Genomic DNA, 27,457 nt, shown 5'->3' with positions numbered 1-27,457 from the left:
TCTCCCCCTCCTCCCTTTCCTCCAAAGTATACATATTGAGATCTTTATGTCTGTCCCCGTACACCTTATGACAAAGACCACGCACCATTTTAGTAGCCTTCCTCTGGTCTGACTCAATCCTGCTTAAATCTTTTTGAAGGTGCGGTCTCCAGAATTGTACCCAATATTCTAAATGAGGTCTCACCAGAGTCTTATACAAGGACATCAAAGCGTTCTTTTTCCTACTGGCCCTTCCTCTCCCTGTGCACTCTAGCATCCTTCTAACTTTCACCTTCGCCTTTCAACCTGTTTGGCCACCTTAAGATCATCACATACGATCACACCCAAGACCCGCTCCTTTTTTTGTGCACAAAAGTTCTTCACCCCTTAAACTGGACTATTCCCTTAGGTTTTTGCAGACCAAATGCATGATCTTGCATTTTGTAACATTAAATTTTAGTTGCCAAATTTCAGACCATTCTTCTGCCAAATTTCAGACCATTTGCTAGGTCCTTCCTCGTTTTATTCACACCATCAGGGTTGTCCATTCTGTTGCAGATTTTGGTTTCATGCACAAGAGTCATATCTTGTCTGACAGTCTTTCAGCAATATCACTTAAAAAAATGCTCAGGAAGTAAGACCCATGACTGAATTGCTGAGGTCAATATTGGATGACAGGACCTGAAAATAAGTATTGTGCGTGCTCTCTGTTATTGGTTGATGGTCTATGCCACTGATGGTGAACCTTTTAGTGCCCAAACTGCAACCCCAAACCCACTTATTTATTTCAAAGTGCCAACCCGGCATTGGGCTGCTAGGCAGAGGGGCGGGTGATGTGAGAAATGTCCTCAGGTGTGCGTGGAGAGGGGGAGGGGAGCAGCCCTCTAGCTTTCTAGTACTGTGTTTCCCTGAAAATAAGACACTGTCTTATATTAATTTTGGGTTCAAAAAACGCACAAGGGCTTATTTTTGGGATGTATTATTATTATTATTTTTGTATACAATGATCATCTCTCCCTTCCTCTCCTCCATTCCAATTCCTCCTCTTTCCTTTCTTCCCCATCCCCCCATGTGCAGCATCTTTCCTCCCCTCTCACCCATCCCCTTGTGCAGCATCTTTCCTCCCCTCTCACCCATCCCCTTGTGCAGCATCTTTATATCTCTCCCTCCCATCCTTACCCCGTGCAGTCGAACCCCGAAAGCAATTTCATTGTGTTGCGTTAGATCTAATCTAAGCATTGTTTTTGACTGCCACATCTTCCCTATAAAATAGAGCTTTAAATGGCTAACAAATAAACAAATTACAGATCCTTAAACTGAATTTCAAATGTCATAACATTTCTGAAATTCAAAAGTCTTGAGGTCTTATAATAGAGCAAATTCATTAGCGTAAAATGAATGATACGAGTTTAAGCAACTTGGATAATCTATTGGTGGAACTTGTTTTCCAGCTCAAACAAGACTCGCCCTCTAAGGAACATATAACTGAGCACATTCATTAGTGTAAAATGAACGATAAGAATTTAAGCAACTTGGACAGATAATACGAAGCCATTCCCCCGTGCAGCAGAACCCCAACGACCCCACCAACCCATCCCCTTGCGCAGTATCTTTCCATCCCTCCTTCCCATCCCATGCAGCAGAACCCCGCCGACCCTCCCACCGCGAGGCCGACATACCTTCATTCTGAACAGCAGTGGCTGCAGCATTCTGAACAGGCTGCTTCGCGGCTTTCCCCGCCTGGGCCTTCCCTGCGCCGCTGCTGTTCAGAACGAAGGTATGTTGGCCTCGTGATGGGAGGGTCGGCGGGGGGTTAATGAACTCTGGTGAACTCGGTGCTGGGACGATGGCGCACGTGCCCACAGAGAGGGCTCTGAGTGCCCCCTCTGGTACGCGTGCCATAGGTTCACCACCACTGGGCTATGCTTTCCTATCACAGATTTTCTAGTTCTTTTCCTTTTATGTGGATAGATTGTACACCACTTTGATCTGCAACAGGGCAGTTAAAGGCAATATAGAAAGTACCAAGCAATAAATAAATAAATAAATTGTCTCTATGCATTCAGTATGACTTTTTGTTTCTTTTATATTTGTTTTGTTATACTAAATGAAAAGCTATCACAGCTTATGGTGAAGATGATATGAAGTCTTGGTATTGTACTTCTACCAATCAATAGTACTCGTAAGCACTGTAGAAAATATTGCATTATAAACAATAAAGGACAATATTTATAACCCAACCCGTCATAAAAGGAATTAAGGCAGACTAATAAAAGAAAGAAAGAAAATAAGTCATGATTTTTATAAACATCTCAATTTTTTTTTTATATCATACAATTTTAGAGTAGGAATTAAATATAGCAAAGTCATAAACCGGGAAGTCACAAACCACTAACTTACTGATCTTTGTTTCTTCCTCCCTTCCCCCTAAAGAATCCACTTTGTTGAGAGAAATATAAACCAAGGGGTCTATATATCAACCCTCAATGTGGATTGTTTACTGCAACTTGCATGATATGCAGTGGGGGCTATTTACTAATTACACATTTGCATTATGGGTTGATAAACAGACTCCTTAATCCTGTGCTGAAAACATTGTCAGGATTTACATAAGAACATAAGAATAGCCTTACTGGGTCGGACCAATGGTCCATCGAGCCCAGTAGCCCATTCTCACGGTGGCCAATCCAGATCCCTAGTACCTGGCCAAAACCCAAATACAGTGTTCCCCCGCGAATTTGTGGTTCGTGAATTGCGGACTCAGTAATTTGCGGTATGCTCCGACCGCCTCTTCCTGTACTAAAGTCCTGAACTAAAGTCAGGCTACACCAATCAGGAGCTGCTTTGACACGCAGCTCCTGATTGGTGTAGCCTGACTTTAATAACAGGAAGAAGCAGTCAGAGCACACTTTGAATGATTTTCTGCACCCGCCGCCGCCCCAGCTGTACTCTCCTGCCTTTTGACAGACGCAAAACCGCAATCACGGTTTTCCAAAATTTGCGGGTGTTCCTGAAACGGAACCCCCGTGAATTTCGGCGGACTACTATAGTAGCAACATTCCAGCATCTCAAAGAATAGCAAGATTCTGGAACCCCAATGAGTGCAACATTCCAGAGCTGAGATTGTGATGTCATAATGCCTCATTCCACAGTGCCTCAGAGACAATCTCATCAATGATGTTACAGTGGCTTAATTATCCTATACTCGGCTCACATAAGAATAGCCATACTGGGTCAGACCAATGGTCCATCATGCCCAATAACCCATTCTCACGGTGGCCAATCCAGGCCCCTAGTACCTGGCCAAAACCCAAGGAGTAGCAACATTCCATGCTACTAATCCAGGGTAAGCAGTGGCTTCCCCCTATGTCTTCCTCAATAACAGACTATGGACTTTTCCTCCAGGAACTTGTCCAAATCTTTCTTAAAACCAGCCACGCTATCCGCTCTTACCACAACCTCTGGCAATGCGTTCCAGAGCTTAATTATTCTCTGAGTGAAAAAATAGTTCCTCCTATTGGTTTTAAAGTATTTCCTTATAACTTCATTGAGTGTCCTCTAGTCTTTGTCATTTTTGACGGAGTAAAAAAATCGATCCACTTGTACCCATTCTGCACCACTCAGGATTTTGTAGACTTCAATCATATCTCCCCTCAGCCGTCTCTTTTCCAAGCCAAAGAGCCCTAACCTTTTTAGTCTTTCCTCATATGAGAGGATGTTCTCGTGTCTAAAATGGAGGTTTAGCCTAGTGGTTAGTGCGGTGGCCTGGGGAACTGGGTTCAGTTTCCACTGCAGCTCCTTGTGACTCTGGGCAAATCACTTTACAATCCATTGCCCTGGATACAAAATAAGTACTTGTATATGATATGTAAACTACTTTGATGGTAACCACTGAAAGGTGGAATATCATATTCCATCCCCTGTTCCTATTTTGGGACAAGGAATGATCAGAGAAGTCTGTTTGGGGCTCAGCTGGGTCCTTTGTAAGTTTTTTTGCTGTGATAGATTTGATCTCTAATCTAAAGTTCTATGATGTGGCTTTCAAGGTTTTGAGATCTTTAAAAGCTCTATTATGGCAGAAATGTTATTGATTAAAGTCATTGCAGGATATAGTATGTAATGTCACCACAGCATCATCTGAGCCTATGTCAGTTATCTCTGTAAGTGAAACGCCAAGCCTGAGTTTCGGTTTGGAAGGCAGCAAGAGTTATAGGAGCCCTAATGGAGGTTTGTAACTTCTTTTAATTTGCTAATCCATGCATGGCACAACATTTTCAGCATTATTCAGAGACTGAGCCCTAGGGCTCAAGGGCAGGGCCTCAATTTTATTCTGCTGGTGATAGCCACACTGGTAAGCTCCAGGTCCCAGCCCTGGACAATACCCAAAGATTCCAATTTAAATTTCAATGACAGTAGCAAAATCTTGAACAGGAATGAAAAATAGTATTGGCCCTTACACAAAATGATTTTGTAGTGGAAAATAAATTATTTTCTACTATAGATCAAATCCTGGATACATTCTTTTTTTTTTTTTTTTCTAAAACACAACAGAACTTCTGCACAACATACTGAGTCAAAGCCCTTATTTTGCATATTTGAGTATTTAAAACATTTTTTAATGTTTAAATATTTTTATTCATTTTCAAAAATCAAACAAATCACAGAAAAAACAGGTCATGAATAGCATAGTAAGAAACAACTCTATATCACCCATCCCAACCCTCCCCAAATTAACAGAATTATCTCTGACGCAAGTCCAAGAACTATAAGAACTAGTGGTTATAAAACATTTTTTTTAAACAGAAGCCTTCATCATGCAAATGGAATTCAACACAGTTTTTTTAAGTAGGTTATTTCAAGTTGTAATTAACCATTAATTTACACTGAACAATAGATCTAGTCAATATATAGTTTGGCAAAATAGTTATTTTAAATCAGTAGTTTAAAGGAATTAGAACTATTTCCACATTCTCGTGTCTATTTCTTAAGTTAGTGAAGTATTATTCTGTCCAGGACTCAAGCAGAAGCAAGTTTAGCAGTGACTTCTCAGTGTGAATGGAAAGTCAGTGGTTCATGTAGGAACTGTCCACCTCTTACAAAAATCTTGATTAGTAAATGGTAGCTCTTCTGCTTTTTTTTTTTTTTTTTTATCATATATGTAAGGATCCTTTTAAGACCCAGTATGCTCCTGGTTTCTGGCAAGGAGATATATATTCAGGAATGATTAATTGCCCCAAGTGCACTAAACTGCAAACAGATATAACTATATGTGCACACAGATGTTTATAACACCTTCTAACACTTCTCAGTGCTCAGAGAACCGTTTTTAGCTTATGAGACCGCCGGGTAAGCAAAATTTTTTAGCCCACTACTGATACGGCTCAATTCTCAATCATTGTAGTATCTATAAGTATAATACTCTCAATGATTAAAAATTGAGCCGTATCAGTAGTGGGCTAAAAACTTTGCTTACCCAGCGGTCTCATAAGCTAAAAATGGTTCTCTGAGCACTGAGAAGTGTTAGAAGGTGTGTGTTATAATCATCTGTGTGCACATTAGTTCATATCGAGGAGATATACATGCCATTATATTACAGCATCCCCTGTTAGGATTGCTGCAGAGGTTCTGCCTGCCCTTATATAAGCCAGAGACCCCCTAGGACTTGGTGTGGATTTCTAATTATCTTTTTGTTTCAGGCTCAACCTTTGGGCCTAGTTAGTTCATGTCCAGAATGAAGCCTTCTTTGAGTTTTAAGTTAGTGTCTTGTGTAAAATGCTTATGGAAATCAGAAGTTTTACCCACCCCTTTGCCTGAGTTCATTCATCATATCCCTTTCCTTGTTTAAAAGCAGACTGAAAACCCATCTTTCTGATCCAGTGGTTCTCAAACCTATCCTGGGGACTCCCCAGCCAGTCAGGTTTTCCAAATATCCACAATGAATATTCATGGGAGAGATTTGCATGCAGATGTCTCTCATGAATATTCATTGTGGATACCCTGAAAACCTGACTGAGATAGCCTTCAATGCATAAACCTACTCCCCATTGCCCACTGCTCACCACCCTAGCCAGCAGATTAACTATCCTCCCTAACCCCCCCCCCCCCATCCTGTTTGTCTGTTCTGTCTAAGAACATAAGAAGTTGCCTCTGCCGGGTCAGACCAAAGGTCCATCGTGCCCAGCAGTCCTCTCCTGCGGCGGCCCGTCAGGTCCATGACCTGTAAGGTAGTCCTTGTCTAAGCCCTTTAATCCCTCTCATTTTTTTTTTTCTATCGATACTCTTTCTATAACCTGCCTCTACCTCTATCTGTATCCCTCAATCCCCCTATCTATCTGTACCCTTTCTATAGCCTATCTCTACCTCTATCTGTATCCCTCAATCCCCTTATCCTTCAGGAATTTATCCAATCCTTCCTTGAAGCCCCGTAGTGTACTTTGTCCTATCACAACCTCCGGAAGCGCATTCCAGGTGTCTACCACCCTCTGAGTGAAAAAGAACTTCCCAGCATAAGTTTTAAACCTATCCCCTTTCAGTTTCTCCGAGTGCCCCCTTGTACTTGTGGTTCCCAATAGTCTGAAGAATCTGTCCCTTTCTACCTTCTCTATGCCTTTCATGATCTTGAAGGTCTCTATCATGTCTCCTCTGAGTCTCCGCTTTTCCAGGGAGAAGAGCCCCAACCTCTCTAACCTGTCAGCGTATGAAAGGTTTTCCATACCTTTTATCATTTTTGTCGCTCTTCTCTGGACCCTCTCAAGCATTACTATGTCCTTCTTGAGGTGTGGCGACCAATACAAATATTTAGATTTCAAGCTCCTTCAAGCTGGGACTGTCTCCTTCTGATGACAGTATGTCTCACCATAACTCCCTTATAATTTAGGGTGAGCCCCCAACCCCCCCAAAACCTACTATACATTCCTGTGTACTGCCCCAATCATACTTATGGCTGCAGGTGGCACCTATATGGCAATATAGTAGGTTTTGTGTGGGTTCACACGTTCTAACATAAATGTAGTGATTAGAGTGGCTTATGGGCCTGGGTCTTCGTCTCTATGGTTCATTAGCCCACCTACAAGGCTACTTAAGACACCTATGTTCAACTCTACTAGGCTTCCCCATACCAGATGCTTCTGTTTCAGAGATAGCTTTGTACCTTTTTGTTCTCATTTTTGTGTGGTAGAAGGGGGTCAGTGAGCACTGGGGGAGTGTGGGGGTGTCTTACCTTGATACAAGTAGTGATCAGCTGGTCGGTTTGGGCACCTTTGTGGCACTTAGACCCTTCTAAAACATGTCTAGTTCCAAACGTATAAATTCCATCCAGGATATCTTGCAAAATGTTTGATTATCGCTGCAAGACGTCCATGTCTAACCCATCCTTGAGATCACCCAAAGTCTACCCATAACATGCCCATCTCGTGCTCTGAACGTACAGAGGCTGGAACACCTCACTAGACGTATAGAAAGACGGTTTTAATTATCGGCACTTGGATGTCCTGGCGACTAAGACGTCCAAGTTCCAATTTAGAATACTTTTTGGACGTCTATGTTTTTCAGATAGTGTTTTATGGGAGGGGGAGGCATTCATTATCATTCACTCCCTTTTACTGACAAGATTGAAATTATTTTAATTTAAACTTAGTCAACACTGCACAATTTTAAATATATCTGCCCCTTCCTTTTACATTATACTTTTTTTTAATTAAATATTATATTTTTCTCCTTTTCTCCTTATGTATCTAGTTGACTGTTTTAAATGTGTATTTGTAAGTTACCCCTTTTTTTATTATTACGTATACTCTTCAAGAAATCCCTTAATAAAACTTAATACCATGAATACCCCTTCTTACCATCCCCTCCCCAACCCCTAATCCTTCTTATACCTCTCTTGGAAACAATCTCTGATCTAACTTTGTAACCCTTCTTCCAGAACTCTTTTTGTAATCCGCTTTGAACCGAAAGGTAATGGTGGAATAGAAATCTGTAATATAATGTAATGTAATATTCGGTAAGCGATATATAATGATTTGAATAAACTTGAATATATGTAAGCAGAACAGCCCAAGAGGGGGAAGGCAAGAGGAGCAAATCACAAGGAGAAACAGCAGGGAAACGAAATAACCAGGACTTAAACTGCTTGTACGCAAATGCAAGGAGCCTAAGGACCAAAATGGGAGAGCTGGAAATCACAGCCAAAAAAGAGGACCTAGACATCATTGGAATCACGGAAACGTGGTGGACAGAGGAAAACAAATGGGACGTAGTACTGCCAGGGTACAAACTCTATAGGAGAGACAGGACTCACAAGGAGGGTGGAGGAATAGCACTATATATAAGGGACACTATTCACTCAACCAGAGTGGACCCGGCAGCAAAGGCAGAAGGATTGGAATCCTTATTGGTTAAACTACCAGGAAGAAATGGAGCTGACATAAAATTGGGACTGTACTACCGCCCACCTGGACAAACAGAAGCAGACGACAAAGAATTGGGAGCAGAACTGAGGCGGGAATGTAGAAACGGAAGTGTGATGGTAATGGGGGATTTTAACTACCCCGGGATAGACTGGAGTATTGGAAACTTCAACTGTGCGAGGGAAGGAGAGTTCCTAGAGGCTGTGAGGGACTGCTTCATGGAACAGCTTGTCAAGGAATCAACAAGAGGGGATGCCACTCTCGACCTAATCCTCAAAGGGCTAGGGGGACCTGCGAAGGAAGTAGAAGTAGTAGGACCACTAGGGAGCAGTGACCACAACATGATCCAGTACAAATTAGAAGTAGGAACATCAAAAGTGAACAGAACCACAGCAACAACGCTCAACTTCAAGAAAGGGAACTACGATGCTATGAGAGCAATGGTGAGAAAGAAACTCAGAAACAGCTTGAAAAGGATGGAGACAGAGAAAGCCTGGTCCCTATTCAAGAACACGGTGCAAGAAGCACAAAATCTGTACATCCCCAGGTTTAGGAAAGGGTGCAAAAAAAATCGGACAAAAGACCCAGTATGGATAACAAATGAAGTGAAGAAAGCAATAAGTAACAAGAAAAAATCGTTCCAAAAGTGGAAAAAGGACCAAACTGGGGAGAACTGGAAGGAACACAAAAAACACCAAAAGGAATGTCACCAAGTGGTTAGGAAAGCAAAAAGGGAATACAAAGAGAGGCTGGCTGGGGAAGCAAGAAACTTCAAAACGTTCTTCAGATACGTTAAAGGAAAACAACCGGCAAGAGAAGAAGTAGGACCGTTAGATGATGGCGACAGAAAGGGTGTGGTAAAGGAGGAAAGAGAGGTAGCTGACAGGTTAAACAAGTTCTTCTCGTAAGTCTTCACAAGAGAGGACACATCAAATGTACCAGAACCCGAAGAGATCATAAATGGAAACCAAGAAGAAAAACTGTCGTAAATAGAGGTAAGCCAGGAAGATGTCCTCAAACAGATAGATAGACTAAAAAGTGACAAATCACCAGGCCCGGACGGATTCCACCCAAGGGTACTAAAGAAACTAAGAAACGAAATAGCGGAAACACTCCAAGTTTGCAACCTATCTTTGAGATCTGGGGTGATCCCGGAGGACTGGAAAATAGCAAATGTCACACCTATCTTTAAAAAGGGATCGAGGGGCGACCCGGGGAACTACAGGCCGGTAAGCTTGACTTCAGTTCCAGGCAAGATAGTAGAAGCGCTGATAAAAGACAGCATTAGTGAGCATATAGAAAAAAATGGACAATTGAAGGCAAACCAGCATGGCTTCTGCAAGGGAAGATCGTGTCAAACGAACTTACTGCACTTTTTTGAAGGTATTAACAGCCAGATGGACAAAGGGGAGACCATTGACAAATGGGAACCCCTAGACATCATCTATCTCGACTTCCAAAAAGCCTTTGACAAAGTACCCCATGAGCGGCTACTTAGGAAGCTGTGGAACCACGGGGTGGAAGGGGACATGCACAGGTGGATAAAACACTGGTTGGCGGGCAGAAAGCAGAGGGTTGGAGTGAAGGGCCACTACTCAGACTGGAGGAGGGTCACGAGCGGTGTTCTGCAGGGGTCGGTGCTCAGACCGCTGTTGTTCAATGTATTTATAAACGACCTAGAAACGGGGACAAAGTGTGAAATTATAAAATTTGCTGATGACACTAAACTCTGTAGCAGGGTCAGAACAGTGGAAGAATGTGAAGACCTACAAAGGGACCTAAAGAAACTGGAGGAGTGGGCAAATAAATGGCAAATGAACTTTAACACAGAGAAATGCAAGGTCATGCATATAGGGAAAAAGAACCCGAAGTTCAGTTACCAAATGGGGGGAACAGTACTAGGGGAAAATAGCCTTGAAAAAGACTTGGGTGTGCTGGTGGATACAACAATGAAACCAGCGGCACAATGTGCAGCATCCTCAAAGAAAGCGAATAGAATGTTGGGTATTATTAAGAAGGATATTACAACAAGGATGAAGGAAGTGATCATGCCGCTGTATCGTGCGATGGTGCGCCCGCACCTGGAGTACTGTGTCCAATATTGGTCACCGTACCTTAGAAAGGACATGGCGATACTTGAGAGGGTTCAGAGAAGAGCGACGAAACTGGTAAAAGGTATGGAAAACCTTTCATACAGTGACAGGCTAGAAAGGCTAGGGCTATTCTCCCTGGAAAAGCGGAGACTCAGAGGAGACATGATAGAGACTTTCAAGATCATGAAGGGCATAGAGAAGGTAGAAAGGGACAGATTCTTCAGCCTACTGGAAACCACAAGAACGAGGGGACACTCGGAGAAATTGAAAGGGGACAGGTTTAGAACCAATGCTAGGAAATTCTTTTTCACTCAGAGGGTGGTGGACACCTGGAATGCGCTTCCAGAGGATGTGATAGGACAGAGTACAATACGGGGTTTCAAAGTAGGATTGGACAAATTCCTGAAAGATACGAGGATTGAGGGATACAGATAGAGGTAGAGATAGGTTATGAAAGGGGAGTGAAGGGTTTAGACAAGAATCACCTTACAGGTCATGGACCTGATGGGCCGCCGCGGAAGCGGACTGTTGGGTGCGATGGACCTTTTGGTCTGACCCAGCGGAGGCAACTTCTTATGTTCTAACATGGGAAGGGCTCCCATGTACACAAATAATTGACAGAATACTTAGGTTTATGCATGACCCTGGCTGTATTTATGTGCTCACAGTTATGCCAGGTCAGTGGCTAATGTAACTGCAAGAGCAGAAATACTAGGCCTGCCCAATACCGTGCTATGCCAGTATTCCATAACAAGATTTGGGTGTTCAGGTTCCATCATAGAATAGGCTCCTACGATGTGTCCTCGGGGAGCGTGAACAGAGATACCCAATTGTAGAATTGCTCAGATAGAATCCATCTGATGGAGTGCTTAAAGCAATAAGGTATAATTGTGAAAGGTTAGACTTCTTGATTATACTGTAATGCATGTCTAAGGTTCAGTGCTTTATTTTTCCCTCTTGACAAGGTAAATTGTTATGCTTCTTTCTCTCTTTTCATCTTTGTATTGTTTGGTCTTTATTATTACTGAAATGTATACATTTCAAAATCTTAATAATAATAAAAAGATTTATTGAGACTAAAATGTAGAGAATTTTTCCATTCAATTTCATCAGGATAAATAGATGCCACAAAGCCTGTTTCAGTATGACTAATTAATATATACAGAAAAGATACTGAATAGGAATCAAATTACAAAGAAAACCTCAAATTAGGATCACAGCTATTCAGCCAATAAGGAAAAGAGAGTCCCAGTCTATAACAGAATGATACAGCCTGTAGAGCATTTACCCATCATTTTTCAGAGCTTGACATGTACAAATTAGTAAACATTGGGAGCTATTCCCATCCCCTTAACAATGCCTTATACTTGCTAACAATGAGTTATCACTCATAATTGTGGCACAGTTAGATTATTGTAACTCTCTCTCCATCTGTTTGAGTAAGGGTAACTTAAAAAGATTACAATTAATTCAAAACACGGCGGCCAAACTAATCTTTAGTAAAAGAAAATTTGACCATGGGCTCCTTTTACGAAGGTGCGCTAGGGTTTTTAGCGCATGCACAAAATTACCGCGCGCTATAGTGTGTGGTAGCTGAAAATCTACTGCCTGCCGAAAAGGAGGTGGTAGCGTCTAGCGCGCTTGGGAATTTAACACGCGCTAGTGCACGCCTTAAGGCCCTAGCGCACCTTCGTAAAAGGAGCCCCATGTTTCCCCTCTTTTGAAGGCTCTTCATTGGCTTCCAGTCCGTTTCAGAATTCAATTCAAATGTGTAAGTATAATATTTAAAATTTTACATGGAATTTTTATGCCATTAGTTCCTATTTCTTTCAATTCTTTGCAGTCTACAAAACCAAGAATTTCTCTTTTCCTTCCTTTAAAGCACATGTGTCAAAGTCGGTCCTCGAGGGCTGCAATCCAGTCAGGTTTTCAGGATTTCCCCAATAAATATGCATGAGATCTATTAGCATAAATTGAAAGCAGTGCATGAGTTAATTGAAAGTTAGGTGTCTATCTTGGTTAGTGTGATTCTACAAATAGTGCCTAGTGAAAAATGCATAGTTAAAAGTGGTTGTGGATAGGGGCAGTTTATGGGCGTGTTTTTTAGTTAGGCACGCGTTTTTGAATTAGGATCTGTTAGGTGCCTAACTTTAGGCCAAGAAAACCCTGACATAAATGGAGTGCACCTAAAAGTTAGAATGCTGGTGGATCCAAGATGGCTGCTTCAAGCTAGACGTGCTGAGCTGCTCGCGTCGGGCTTGTTCACAAATTAAGGAATTTCTTTACTATTGAACCCTGGAAAGGGTTTTCTGGTTACTCATAACTATGCCTAAGAGAAGAGGATGGAACACTGCTGCTGTCTCGCGGCGTCCCGAGGTTCCCTCTCTGGGCAACATTGAACGGCTTTTGAGGCGAGTGCAGGAGGTTTCCCGGGCGTCGGAAGGTGGCCCGCTGAGGACACAGGGAGGCGAACCCGTAGTTGTTCCTCCAGGGCACGATGTTACGCTGAGCCCCAATGCAAGGGCGCCGCCCCTACAACCTCAGGTTACCAGTTCTCCCAGGGGCGGGGAAACCCCGGAGTTGGTGGTGTTCTCTCCCTCAGAGGCAAGATTAAATCTGGGAGAAGGTTTGGAGGTTGGGGCTCATACTCAAGGAGCTCTAACAAATATGCCTGAGGAGAATCCAACTTTATAAGGGGGCGATATCCAGGAGACAGGCCTCGAAGAATCTCTACAGAATGGTGAGCACTCTACTATTTTACAAACTTCAATTTCTTTGGTTAAACCTGAAGTTGTAACCTTAGATTCATTGTGGGACTTAATTGCTGGTTTTGTAAAGTCCACTATGCCTAAGTTTCAATACCTGGAAGGAAAAATTATAAAACACACAAAAGAACTTAAAGATTTAAGAAAAGAATTGTCTGACTCAGATGTATCTATTCAGAAAATTGAAAAGGAAATAATTACATCTAAACAACTTCAAGAGACTTTAATTAAAGATAATACCAACTTGAGAAGGAAAGTTGAAATGCTTGAGAACAATTCTTGTAGTAATAACTTAAGGCTAATTAACTTTCCTAAATTAGAAATGGTAAATCCAAGAGAAATGCTTAAGAGATATTTGATGGAAATCCTAGAAGTATCAGAAGAAATGTTACCACCATTCTCACGTGTCTATTATTTGCCGATGAAAGTTTCTGTAAATCAACAAAAAGAACTGGGCCAACAAACTTTAAATGTTTCAGAATTATTGGAGACATCTGATAAAGACTTGGCATCACCAGCAACCTTTATTCTAACTGTGGCGCTTCCGTTAGATAAAACATGGTTATTAAGACTTTACTTTAAAGATAGACAAAAAATTTTTCTTGGTTGTAAAGTACAGATGTTCCCTGACCTTACAAGGGAGACACAGAAGCGTCGCCGTGAATTTCTTCTTTTGAAACCTGGGGTTACTTCTCTGGGGGCCACCTTTTATTTGAGACACCCATGTAAATGTAGCAACGTCTCGTCTGGACAGAGGAATATCTTGAACCCTAATATAATTAAGAAACCTCATTTTCAGTGCTTCTGCTTTTAGCATCTTGCTAAAAAATTTCTGTTATTTTAATTTTTCGCTAAATGTAAACTTGGATCCAGTAAGAGGACTTGAGCATAAATAGTTAAATAATGTTTCTTTATTGGATGTTAAATTACCTTATGATTATTTGTTATTATGACTATTGCTTTCTGTACAAGTGGTTAGCTTGATTTAAATTGAAAATTAATAAATAAATAAATATAAAAAAATAAAAAAAAGTTAGAATGCTTAGCTCTGCCTAAGCACGAATCTATAATGGGCACCTAACTTTTATAGAATCATGCTTAGCGCCACCTTAGTTGGTGCCGATTTTTTTAGGCGACATATTTAGAATCGGGCCCATTATGCACACCAGTTATGAAAAGGGGTTCACTCATAACAACATTCATTCCAGAATGAGGAAAAAAACCGATAGGAAAAAATCGACAAGAATTTTCTGGCTGCCCAACACAATTGGTGATCTCTCCATGGGACAGACAGAAATATCTAATGCAGATTATTGCCTAAGGAAAATCATCCTCTTCTTTTATTGTGGAGCACACACAAAAGGGTTAAATCAATTAGAGCATACAGGTACTGTAGAGTTATTTGCTGTTATTGCTATGACAAGAATACAAAAGGCCTCAAATTTATCCCAGGCTTCAGTAATAATCCTTAGGTTTGAGATCACTGCCAAGTTCTTAGCATGGCAAGAAAAGAAAAAAAAAATCTGAGCTCTAGTCTCCCTCTCTTAATGTTTGAAAGGTTGTCGTACATCCCAGTGCGTGTGTGGTCTGAGTTTTTGCGGACGTGATATGCATTTGATCTTTAAAATTGAATTCCCTGAGCTGCTGGCAGGCAGCGTGTTCTTGTTAATTATTCAGGTTGAAGACAAATGCAGAGCAGAGGGTCTTACGAAGACAAAGTTTGTATGATGCGTGTTTAGTAACTGATAGGGTTGACATTCTGTTGGTGTCTTATTCAGTGCTAATCCTAATACCTGCCGCCTGATGCGATGAACGCCTGTCCCTCCCGGCTTTTGTTAGTGGGAATGCAGAGATGTGAAAGATCTTCTCAGTGGCAACAAGTCCCAGACTTTCTACAGTGAACACATATCTTTACATAGAGGAATAATGAAAGAGATGATGTTTATGGTAGGCTGGCTATAAATTAGGTGGACAGGTGCAGGTACAAACTCCATTTTGAGGGTCCTGATTCCAGTGGGGCTTTCTTTTGCATTTCTATGCAGGTCAACATCAAGTTGTGTTGAACTAACCTACTACATGTTGAGTGAATTCTGAGAAATGTATTCATTTCAGGAAATCTGTGCCCGCCGGTCTGAATAACAACTTGTGCTAACGTCAGTTTTGCAGAAAGGTGTCATAACTTGTTTACTGACCTTTATTGCTCTGTGTTTAAGGTATTAATACAGCGACCAGCTCATTGCATTTATGGCAGAAACAGCTGAAAAGTTACAGGACAAACTATGGCTTTGAGCATTTTAAGAATATAGGGCCTCTTTTACAAAGGCGCGCTAAGCGTTTCAGCGTGGATATAGCATGCACTGAATCAACGTGTGCGCTAACCGCTAATGCGTCCATAGGATAACATGCACGCATTAGCATTTAGCGCGTGATAATATTTACCGTGCGCTAAAAAACATAGCGCACCTTTGTAAAACAGGGGGATAGTTTTAGAATTCACGAATATGGTTTTAGCCATGAATTCATCTGTTCAGAGTTTATTCAGTGAGGTAGTGGATTGGTTAAATACACTTTCATGTAAGGCACTGAGGACTAAGGTGAGGCACTCCTTAGTCAACTGTACTTTTATAAATGCATCAAGCTAGAGACCAATGGAAGCAGACCTTCTCCTGGTGCTGTCAGAAAGATGGGGAACTTGCCCTTAAAAAAGGCCAAGCTACGGTTCATAGACAAAACCGCCGAAGACAAAGGCGCGCGCCGACAACTGAGCGCAAGACGGAAGCGCGCGCCGAAGAAAAAGAGTGTTTTTAGGGGCTCCAACAGGGGGGTTTGTTGGGGACCCCCCCCCCACTTTACTTAATACAGATTGCGGCGGCAGCATTGTGGGGGGTTTGGAGGGTTGTAACCGCCCTCATTATACTGGAAACTTAACTGTTTCCCTGTTTTTTTAGGAAAAAAGTGAAGTTTTCAGTAAAATGTGGGGGGTTACAACCCCCCAAACCCCCCACAACGCGGCGCTATCTGTATAAAGTAAAGTGGGGGGTTCCCCCTCCCCACTCTCCCTGTCGGAGCACTTTAAAACAGTCATTTTCTTCGGGCCTCCGCGTTATGCTTAGTTGTCTGCGCGTGCCTTTGTCCCGGCGCACTTTTGACCTGACACCCCAAGCTACCAATGAGGTTTTGAAAATTAGCGGTAACCATTTTATTTTGCTCTGTCTTTCAGTTAGTTTAAGGCAGTGGTCTCAAACTCGCGGCCCACCAGGTACTATTTTGAGACCCTCGGTATGTTTATCATTATCACAAAAGTAAAATAAAACAATTTCTTGATCATATGTCTCTTTAGCTATAAATGACAATATTATTATTAAGACTTAGCCAAAAGGAAAGATTTATAAACTATAAAGAGTTTTACCTTATGCAAAATTGTCATTTCTTTAATAAGACATTAACTATATTTTCTGAGGCTCTCCAAGAACCTACAAATCCAAAATGTGGCCCTGCAAAGGGTTTCAGTTTGAGACCACTGATTTAAGGTTATGACCTTATAGAAGTGGTTTTTATTCCTCTTCTCTGAGAAGAAATGACTTAACTGATGTTTTAGGTCTTTTAGGGGCCTTTTAATAAAGTGCATTAAACAGGTGAAAGGCAATTTCTATACCAAGGCACTTGTGGTATACGCCCCTTTGCATGCGTAAATGTGTAAAAACTTAGCACTTAGGGCCTGATTTTATATATAGCATCCCCCAAAATCGGTGCTGACTAGAACAGTGTGCAATGCAATTCTACAAGGCATGCATAGCTGTTATAGAATCATGCTAAGCACCTGTGCGTTGTGTAACTTTAGGCCTGCCCATTTAGGCCAGTGGAACCCGGTGGCACGTCAAAAGCGTGTCGGTCATTCACGTGCCGACAATCATGTGCCGACACCTGGGCGCAGGACGAAGCGCTCTGCCGCTTACGCTTACGCTTTTATGCCTTAACATTAGCGTTCTGAGGGGGGTTGTGGGGAGGAACCCCCTACTACACTTATAACAACTCGCGCTCCCGCTGGGGGTGTGTGTGTGTGTGGGGGGGGGAAACACCCCCCACTACTCTTATAATTCCCCAAACACTCCCAAACAGCGAGAGAATAGAAGTTTTCAGTGTATTGGGGGGTTCCCCCTCCAAAACCCCTTCCCAACCCCCTCCCAAATGGGAGTGTGAATAGTTATAAGTGTACTGGGGGATTCCGCCCCCCCCCACCTCCCCTCAGAACGCTAATGTTAAGGCGTAAATGCTGCGGATCCGGTGGAGCGTTTTCATCCTGCACACAGGTGTCGGTGTGTGATTGTTGGCGCGCCAATGTCCTGCACGCTTTCATCGGTGTACCGTTGAAGCCAGACCTACATGCCTGTACCTAAGCTGTGCACATAACTTTTAGGAATGCCCATGATCTCTGCAAGATAATTCTAATCCTTTGACAATAAGAATGAATAGATATTCCCTGGAACCAACTGTAAAGATTTTGGTGGCATATTATTAGAGCCTCATTTATGGTCACCCAGAAACTGGAAAAAAAAAAAAAAAAATCAAAAATATATTTAATTTGACTTTGGTGGTAAATCATAACTCTTATCTCAATTAGATTACTGTAATATGTATTTGGAATGTCAAGGTCAATGCATGACGTAGCAGCTCATTAAATATTCTCTGCTCATAAATATGATACAGTTTCTTCTCTTCTGGTTTAGCTTCACTGGTTTCTGAATGAAGCTCAGCTAGAGTTTAAAATGCACACTGATATTTAAAATCTTATATGAGGCGGCCTAAAGCATTTTTTTTTTTTTTGGTTTGGCTTTTCCAAACATGAGTAATGTTTAAATTGGTAGTTTACTGCCTTAACTTTTTTAAGTACGGTTTTGGATAGTAAGTTATTTACTGTCTTATGTACTGTCATGTTTGTTTTAACTATGTATGTATGTGCTGCTATTATCCGCATAGATGCTTGATATATGGGCTACAAGTGTTTTAAATAAATAAATAAATGAGATGGTAGGCACCTACCGGCTAATTAATTTTTTAAATTTGTTTTTTAATGGTGCTTTTAATTATCAGCGCCAATGAAGCCAATAGGAGGAAATTCTATAAGAGACACCTAAAGAGAGGTGCCTAAATAAATAAGCGTGTAATGGCGCCTAACTTAAATAGTGAATTGGCTTCTATTATGAGCTTTAACATGCACATAATTGAAAAAAAATTAAAATTAATTGGGAGATAGGCGCCTATCCTCTTAGGTGCGATTTTACAAAAGATAGGTTTAAGTTTAAGTTTAAGTTTATTTTTAACTTAATGAATCGCTTATTAAATTTTACTAAGCGATGTACAAATTAAAACAAGTAAAATATAATTTACATCAATGTAATCAGTAAATAACATGGGTTTAACAGATTGACATACAAACTTACAGATACATATGGAGAAGAAGGGCTGAACTACAATTATTATTATTAGTTATAGAAGAGGACATAAATGGTAAAAACAGTAGGAAAAAGGGAGAGTAAAAAGTTAGGAGGGTTTTTTTGGGTTTTTTTTTTTGTTTTTTTTCTCTTCCTTTAGAGAGAGAAGAGAGAAAAAAAAGAAAAGAAAAGTAAACATTAAATATATTTATAAATTAAAAGCGTCTTTAAAAAGAAAGCTCTTCAGTGTGCCTTTAAAATGGTTTAGGTCATTTTCATCTCTAAGATATTGGGGTAGGGCATTCCATAATTGTGGAGCCATTACAGAAAAAATGTCAAGATGACGGGTTCCAATAATTTTCAATGAGGGAACTACTAAAAGATTTTGGCTAATAGACCTAAGGGAACGAGATATCCTATGTGGAATGAGTAATTTATTAATATATTGAGGCTCATTTGAGGATAGAGTTTTGAAGATTAAAAGTAAGTTTTTAAAGTAATACGGTGACTGACAGGAAGCCAATGGGATTCGATCAAAAGTGGTGTAACATGATCGTATTTTTTTCGATTATGTATCAGTTTAATGGCAGTGTTTTGCACTATCTGGAGTCGCCTATTACATGGTACCTAGTGGTGCATAACACGATTCTCTAAAGGACTTAGGTGTCTATAATGTAGGCCTTTGAAACCCAGGCCTGTTATTTCAGGTAGGGTCCTAAAGATTGTTTAAGAAAAGTGTTTACTTTATGAACTTTTTCAAAGTCTAGGAATATACAACATTGAAAGAGATCTACTTTGTCACATATGCGATGATTGGGTGGTGGGTCCTGCGTTAGGGACTTAAGTCCTTGGCAGGGCTACATGTCTCTGAGTAGATGTCACAATACTGAAAAGAGGTGCTATCGTCTGTGATTCCAGTATTTAATGCCTAACCTTTTGATCTTCATTGTATTACAAGTGATAGTTCCTTAGCACTTATACATTTGACTTAGGCCCTCTTTTACTAAGGTGCGCTAACCGATTAGCGCACGCTAAACGCTAACACATGCATAAGAACATAAGAACATAAGCAATGCCTCTGCTGGGTCAGACCTGAGGTCCATCGTGCCAGTGGCCCAACAGGTCCAGGACCTGTGCAGTAATCCTCTATCTATACCCCTCTATCCCCTTTTCCAGCAGGAAATTGTCCAATCCTTTCTTGAACCCCAGTTCCGTACTCCACCCTATTACGCTCTCTGGAAGCGCATTCCAGGTGTCCACCACACGTTGGGTAAAGAAGAACTTCCTAGCATTCGTTTTGAATCTGTTCCCTTTCAACTTTTCTGAATTCCCTCTTGTTCTTTTATTATTCGAAAGTTTGAAGAATCTGTCCTTCTCTACTCTCTCTATGCCCTTCATGATCTCTCTGTGCCCTCTTATCATATCCCCTCTAAGTCTCCTCTTCTCCATCCATCTATGGATGCATTAACTTTTAGCATTACATGCGATGGATGCGTTCCGGATATAGGCGCGAATATGAAAAAAACCGTGAATAACTTTTGGCAGGCAAGCAGCGATTCACAAAGCTTTAAGCAGGCAAGCGATTTTCTCCATGCATGCTGGGAAGCAGCATTTCTCTCTATGGATGCTGGGAAGCAGCGTTTTTCTGGGTGAAAGTTTTGAAACTTCGATTTTATAGGAGAAAGCATGGAAGCAGAGTGAATGTTGGTAAACGCTAAACCTTTTTTTCTGTACAGCAACAGGAAAGGAACTTTAATCATGATGTAATTTGGGGGGGCGGAGCAAGCCAACGAAAAAATCGTGAATACGTGAAACCGCGAGTGTCGAAACCGCAAATACGGAGGGAGAAGTGTAGTGTGTGCTAATCGGTTAGCACACCTTAGTAAAAGAGAGGGATAGGCTATTATTTCAGGTGCCTATGTCTTAAGTTAGCTGCCATTCAGTGGAGTAGTAAGGCTGGGGCAGGGGGGGGCAGTCTGCTCCGGGTGCTGTCTTGGTAGGGGCGCCGGCTCCTCTCCACCCCCCCCACCTTTCCACTCTTCCCTTTCATCGTGTGCACCTTCACTCCCCCCCCACACACTGTTCCTCTACCTCTTCAATGGTGCAAGCTGCAGCTCCAACCAGCTGCTCGTGCCGGCTTCGGCGCTCCCCTTTGATGCTGCTTTCGGGTCCCGCGACTAGGAAGTGACTTCAGAGGGAGAGCTAATGCCGGGAAACTAAACAGATATTAGGGAAGGGGGGGAGGGGCAGGGAAGGAGTGGGGGTGGAGAAGTGGGGGAAGGGGAGCGCCACCACCCCGGGTGATCCCACCCTCGCTACGCTAGTGGCGCCACTAAGCTGCAGGCGCCTATCTTTTTGGCTGCCAACTAAAGAATCTGACCCTAGGTGCCGACTGGTATGTGCCTTTTATAGAATCTAGGCTAAAAAGTGCAAAAAGGGCCCCTTAGTTGTGTCATTTTGATTCTTTCATACTTTAGGGCTCCTTTTACAAAGGTGCGCTAGTGTTTTTAGTGCACGCACCAGATTAGCGCACACTATAGTGCGTGCTACCCAAAAAACTACCGCCTGCTCAAGAGGAGGTGGTAATGGCTAGCGCGTGTGGCATTTTAGCAGCGCGCTATTCCGCGCGTTAAGACCCTAACGCACCTTTGTAAAAGGAGCCCTTAGTGTCTGTCCAGAGATTTTTGTTCTTTTTATAGTCGTTTTAGAATAGAGATGGCAGGACATTTCATCACTGCCTTTTCCATCAGATCTTTAAATGCAGTTAAGAAATTTAGGCAATGTCTTTTTTATTATGGATTGTGACTTGTTCATATTACAACGATAAATGTTTTACTTATTTGCTGTACTCACTTTAAGCTATAACTTGAAAAAATGAATAAATTGGGAAAAGTAAATTTAGGGTCAGATATTCAGCTGGCGGCGATCAACATTTTCTTGATTGTTGCCAACATTAAACCTGGAAATTCAGTGCTGGGCCATGTCCGGGCACCAGCATTGAATTTCTGGGGTCCCAGGTAAAATATTCAGCACTTAACCAGCTATAGGTTAACACATAAAGATAGGACTGACTTTTATGCAGTCTTCTTTATGCGGTTAACCTGTTGAGTTGAGTGCTCAGGCCACAAACTTGGGTTTTTTTTTTTTTTTTTTTAATTTGGAGGCAGTGGAGAAATACACAATGACGTGTTAAAGAAGATAGCTCCCTTACTCCCTCTTCTACAGCGCAACTAAAATAAGCACTTTTGATAAACCTATATATATGGCAGGGAGCAACTATAAATACTTACATGGAAATATTAGGTCCTACATGTTCGTTCCCATAATTGACTCACTCAGGCCATGCCCAAAACATACCTTCAACGTGCCCCGGTTGCAATTTCTACTAGAGAATGACATGGGGACAAGTTTTTCCCCATCCCCTTGGGAACTCATTTTCCCGTCCCCACAAGTTCTGCCCCTGCCCCATTCATGCAAGCTCTGTCCTCATCTGCACAAGTCTCAAACAAAGTGCTGGGTTTTGAAAACCAATCCGAATGCCCGGACATGCCCTCTAAAAAGAGGACATGTCTAGGTAAATCTGGTAACCCTACCCCATTGGCCCAGGTACATTAGATAGAGTGTGAGCCTACCAGGACAGATAGGGAAAAATACTTGAGTACCTGAATATAAACCTGAACACACTAACATGCCACTCATTCAGAAAAATACTAAAAGCCCACTTATTCTACAAATTTATTTGATCCTTCAATTCTACTCATCGCCTATCTCATCTTACCTCTTTCCCTTTATCACCCCATCACTCAACTGTCTTCCACTGCTTTCCAAAGCTAACTGGTATAATGCCACCTTGCTGTCCTACAGCTCCTCTTGTTGTACACCGTCTTGAACTGAAAAGATATGACGGGATATAAATAAAGCCATTATTATAAATGCTAAAATAAATAAAGTGATGGCTTGAAAAGATCAAGCTTTTTACATTTGCTGCAGGGGGAAAGTTGCAAGTTGCAAGCACATTTCCCCTAGATTTTAAAAATGATCCTAAAGTTAAGAGTGAAAATGCTTTTTTTGTTTAAAAGGTTCATAATAGTTTACAACACCAAGTCTAGGCAAATAGAACCAAATGGCCACTGGGAGGTACAATTCTTTTGCAAAGATCATTGGGATGAGCTGATAGAATGGTGAAGTAATCAAGATGCCAAAATGTATGTGGGTTGTTTTTTTTTAAAAAAACAACATTTAGGTCAGTGTATTGCAAACTGTGTGCCTCCTGAGATTTCAGGTGTGCTGCGGCACACTGGGGAGGAGGAGAGGCACCTGCGCCAACTGCCTGACTGCAGGACATGCCTCTTGTGGCGAGAGGCACATCCTGTGGGCAATTAGCGGGCGCCAGCGCCTGTCCTTCTCTCCGGCCCTTTTCCTTGCTGGTACCCCCTAAGGCCCGTCTGAAGGGCCATCATGCACTCGTGGACGTCAATGTGATGATGTCATGCATGCATGCATGTGATGTCATCATGGCAACATCCGCACACTTACGGGTGCCTCGAGCCGTGACCACTACCTTTAATGTGCCACAGCTCGAGAAAGTTTTTTGAGACCCTGATTTAGGTCATTAAGCTGCTCCTGTTTATCCTTCTTATTTAGCCGTAGTGATCTTTCTTTTGCTAAATCATGTAATTTCCAATATTCTTAAAGATGTGAAGACTGCCTGGCCCACACTCAGTTTTCTGAAGCTTAAAATGCTTTGATTTATTTTATCTTGGGAATAAAATAGCAATTACAAAACAAAAGGCTGACAGGATAGGCTTGTGGTTTTGTTTCTTCTAATGACCAAATTCTTTAAAATAAATTGTTCTTTTCCTGATTTGAGAAGCTTTTTCACTACTTCTACCTCTTTCCTTCTTCCTCTTGAGGCTGATGCACTTAAGCTTTGCACAGGGTTAGCATGGCTTTTTCTGTACAATTATATAGATACATGACGTAGAAAGGGTTTCAACACACAAGCTAATACAATACAATGCAACTTCTTATATCCCACAATTTTCAACAGGGAATCATTGCGGCTTACAGCAAGAACTCTTGGCAGCCAATCAGCTAGCAGCTCTGTAAGGGCAGGAGTGAAGGAAGTTCGCTCCTGCCGCGGTTCACTGATGGACCATCAGGGATTCAAAAGGTATGTGGGGGAGGCGGGAGGGAGGTAAAAGTTCTTAGAGTCGGCCGGGACAGGAAGCGGGAGGGATCCCTCCTGTCCCGACCCATCACTGGACCACTAGGTCTTATGGCAGGTCCGACAGTAGACTGCAATAGGTTTGGGATGGGGGGGCAGGTCAGCGCTGACCCAAATATAAACCAGGTCTCCCATTTGTGGGCTATTTTTATGGCCCCAAAATCTCATATTTGAATATACATAGTAACATAGTAGATGACGGCAGATAAAGACCCGAATGGTCCATCCAGTCTGCCCAACCTGATTTCAATTTCAATTTTTTTTTTTTTTTTTTTTTCTTAGCTATTTCTGGGCGAGAATCCAAAGCTTTACCCGGTACTGTGCTTGGGTTCCAACTGCCAAAATCTCTGTTAAGACTTACTCCAGCCCATCTACACCCTCCCAGCCATTGAAGCCCTCCCCTGCCCATCCTCCTCCAAACGGCCATACACAGACACAGACCGTACAAGTCTGCCCAGTAACTGGCCTAGTTCAATCTTTAATATTATTTTCTGATTCTAAATCTTCTGTGTTCATCCCACGCTTCTTTGAACTCAGTCACAGTTTTACTCTCCACCACCTCTCTTGGGAGCGCATTCCAGGCATCCACCACCCTCTCCGTAAAGTAGAATTTCCTAACATTGCCCCTGAATCTACCACCCCTCAACCTCAAATTATGTCCTCTGGTTTTACCATTTTCCTTTCTCTGGAAAAGATTTTGTTCTACGTTAATACCCTTTAAGTATTTGAACGTCTGAATCATATCTCCCCTGTCTCTCCTTTCCTCTAGGGTATACATATTCAGGGCTTCCAGTCTCTCCTCATACGTCTTCTGGCGCAAGCCTCCTATCATTTTCGTCGCCCTCCTCTGGACCGCCTCAAGTCTTCTTACATCTTTCGCCAGATATGGTCTCCAAAACTGAACACAATACTCCAAGTGGGGCCTCACCAATGACCTGTACAGGGGCATCAACACCTTCTTCCTTCTACTGACTACGCCTCTCTTTATACAGCCCAGAATCCTTCTGGCAGCAGCCACTGCCTTGTCACACTGTTTTTTCGCCTTTAGATCTTCGGACACTATCACCCCAAGGTCCCTCTCCCCGTCCGTGCATATCAGCTTCTCTCCTCCCAGCATATACGGTTCCTTCCTATTATTAATCCCCAAATGCATTACTCTGCATTTCTTTGCATTGAATTTTAGTTGCCAGGCATTAGACCATTCCTCTAACTTTTGCAGATCCTTTTTCATATTTTCCACTCCCTCTTCGGTGTCTACTCTGTTACAAATCTTGGTATCATCTGCAAAAAGGCACACTTTTCCTTCTAACCCTTCAGCAATGTCACTTATATACATATTGAACAGGATTGGCCCCAGCACCGAACCCTGAGGGACTCCACTAGTCACCTTTCCTTCCTTCGAGCGACTTCCATTAACCACCATCCTCTGGCATCTGTCCGACAGCCAGTTTCTGACCCAGTTCACCACTTTGGGTCCTAACTTCAGCCCTTCAAGTTTGTTCAACAGCCTCCTATGAGGAACTGTATCAAAGGCTTTGCTGAAATCCAAGTAAATTACATCTAGCATATGTCCTCGATCCAGCTCTCTGGTCACCCAATCAAAAAATTCAATCAGGTTCGTTTGGCACGATTTACCTTTTGTAAAGCCATGTTGCCTCGGATCCTGTAACCCATTAGATTCAAGGAAATACACTATCCTTTCTTTCAGCAACACTTCCATTATTTTTCCAACAACTGAAGTGAGGCTTACCGGCCTGTAGTTTCCTGCTTCATCCCTGTGACCACTTTTATGAATAGGGACCACATCCGCTCTCCTCCAATCCCCAGGAATCACTCCCGTCTCCAGAGATTTGTTGAACAAGTCTTTAATAGGACTCGCCAGAACCTCTCTGAGCTCCCTTAGTATCCTGGGATGGATCCCGTCTGGTCCCATCGCTTTGTCCACCTTCAGTTTTTCAAGTTGCTCATAAACACCCTCCTCCGTGAACGGCGCAGAATCTACTCCATTTTCTCGTGTAACTTTGCCAGACAATCTCGGTCCTTCTCCAGGATTTTCTTCTGTGAACACAGAACAGAAGTATTTGTTTAGCACATTTGCTTTCTCCTCATCACTCTCCACATATTTGTTCCCAGCATCTTTTAGCCTAGCAATTCCATTTTTTATCTTCCTCCTTTCACTAATATATCTGAAAAAAATTTTATCTCCCTTTTTTACATTTTTAGCCATTTGTTCTTCCGCCTGTGCCTTCGCCAACGTATCTCTCTCTTGGCTTCTTTCAGTTTCACCCTGTAGTCCTTTCTGCTCTCCTCTTCTTGGTTTTTTTTATATTTCATGAACGCCAACTCTTTCGCCTTTATTTTCTCAGCCACTAGGTTGGAGAACCATATCGGCTTCCTTTTTCTCTTGTTTTTATTGATTTTCTTCACATAAAGGTCCGTAGCCATTTTTATCGCTCCTTTCAGCTTAGACCACTGTCTTTCCACTTCTCTTATGTCCTCCCATCCTAACAGCTCTTTCTTCAGGTACTTTCCCATTGCATTAAAGTCCGTACGTTTGAAATCTAGGACTTTAAGTATCGTGCGGCCGCTCTCAACTTTAGCCGTTATATCAAACCAAACCGTTTGATGATCGCTACTACCCAGGTGAGCACCCACTCGAACATTAGAGATACTCTCTCCATTTGTGAGGACCAGATCCAATATCGCTTTTTCCCTTGTGGATTCCTTCACCATTTGTCTGAGCAGAGCCTCTTGAAAGGCATCCACAATCTCCCTACTTCTTTCCGATTCCGCAGACGGAACATTCCAGTCCGCATCCGGCAGGTTGAAATCTCCCAACAGCAGAACCTCCTCTTTCCTTCCAAACTTATGGATATCCACAATCAGATCCTTATCAATTTGCTGCGATTGAGTCGGAGGTCTGTAGACTACACCCACGTAGATAGAAGTTCCATCTTCTCTTTTCAGAGCAATCCATATCGCTTCTTCCTCTCCCCAGGTCCCTTGCATTTCGGTCGCTTGGATATTGATCTTTACATAGAGAGCTACTCCTCCACCTTTATGACCATCTCTGTCCTTCCTAAAAAGATTATATCCCGGTATGTTTGCATCCCATCCATGTGATTCACTGAACCATGTCTCTGTGATAGCAACAATATCTAGATCTGCCTCTAATATCAGGGCTTGCAGATCATGAACTTTGTTGCTTAGACTGCGAGCATTTGTGGTCATCGCTTTCCAGCTATTTTTCAGCGATAATCTCCTTTTTCGTATGGATTTTTGTGTCGTTTCACTTTCCGTTGCAATACTAAGAAATGAGTTGCTGATATTGCTTATGTTGCAGCCTTTACTACTATTACATCTTTTCTTTTGCCGGGGGTGGTCTCTATAATTGTCCTTCGTACATACACCACCCCCACCTTCTAGTTTAAATGCCTAGAAAAATATTGTCTAAATTTCTCTGCAAGGTTTCTTTTTCCTGCTGTAGTAATATGTAGCCCATCAGTGCAATATAGCTTCTTGTCCTTCCATGTATTTCCCCATCCTCCTATGT

General features: G+C 42.1%; 1 protein-coding gene across 4 annotated transcripts in view; it reads left to right on the top strand.

Annotated features, from left to right (window-relative positions):
* The window catches only part of NPAS3 (neuronal PAS domain protein 3), a 1,959,780-nt gene that overhangs the window by 273,412 nt on the left and 1,658,911 nt on the right, over positions 1 to 27,457 (top strand). Inside the window, exon 1 of one of the 4 annotated variants that reach the window (XM_033951268.1) lies at positions 23,740 to 23,850. The exons of the other annotated variants lie outside the window; for them this stretch is intronic. Within the exon in view, the coding sequence (XP_033807159.1) occupies positions 23,828 to 23,850 (23 nt within the window). The 5' untranslated portion in view covers positions 23,740 to 23,827. Of the gene's footprint in view, positions 1 to 23,739; positions 23,851 to 27,457 lie in introns of those variants that run through there. 4 annotated transcript variants of the gene reach the window in all.

The sequence above is a fragment of the Geotrypetes seraphini genome, chromosome 7 (assembly GCF_902459505.1).
Source record: "Geotrypetes seraphini chromosome 7, aGeoSer1.1, whole genome shotgun sequence".
Taxonomy (NCBI): domain Eukaryota; kingdom Metazoa; phylum Chordata; class Amphibia; order Gymnophiona; family Dermophiidae; genus Geotrypetes; species Geotrypetes seraphini.
This window is presented reverse-complemented; position numbering and strand designations above follow the sequence as displayed.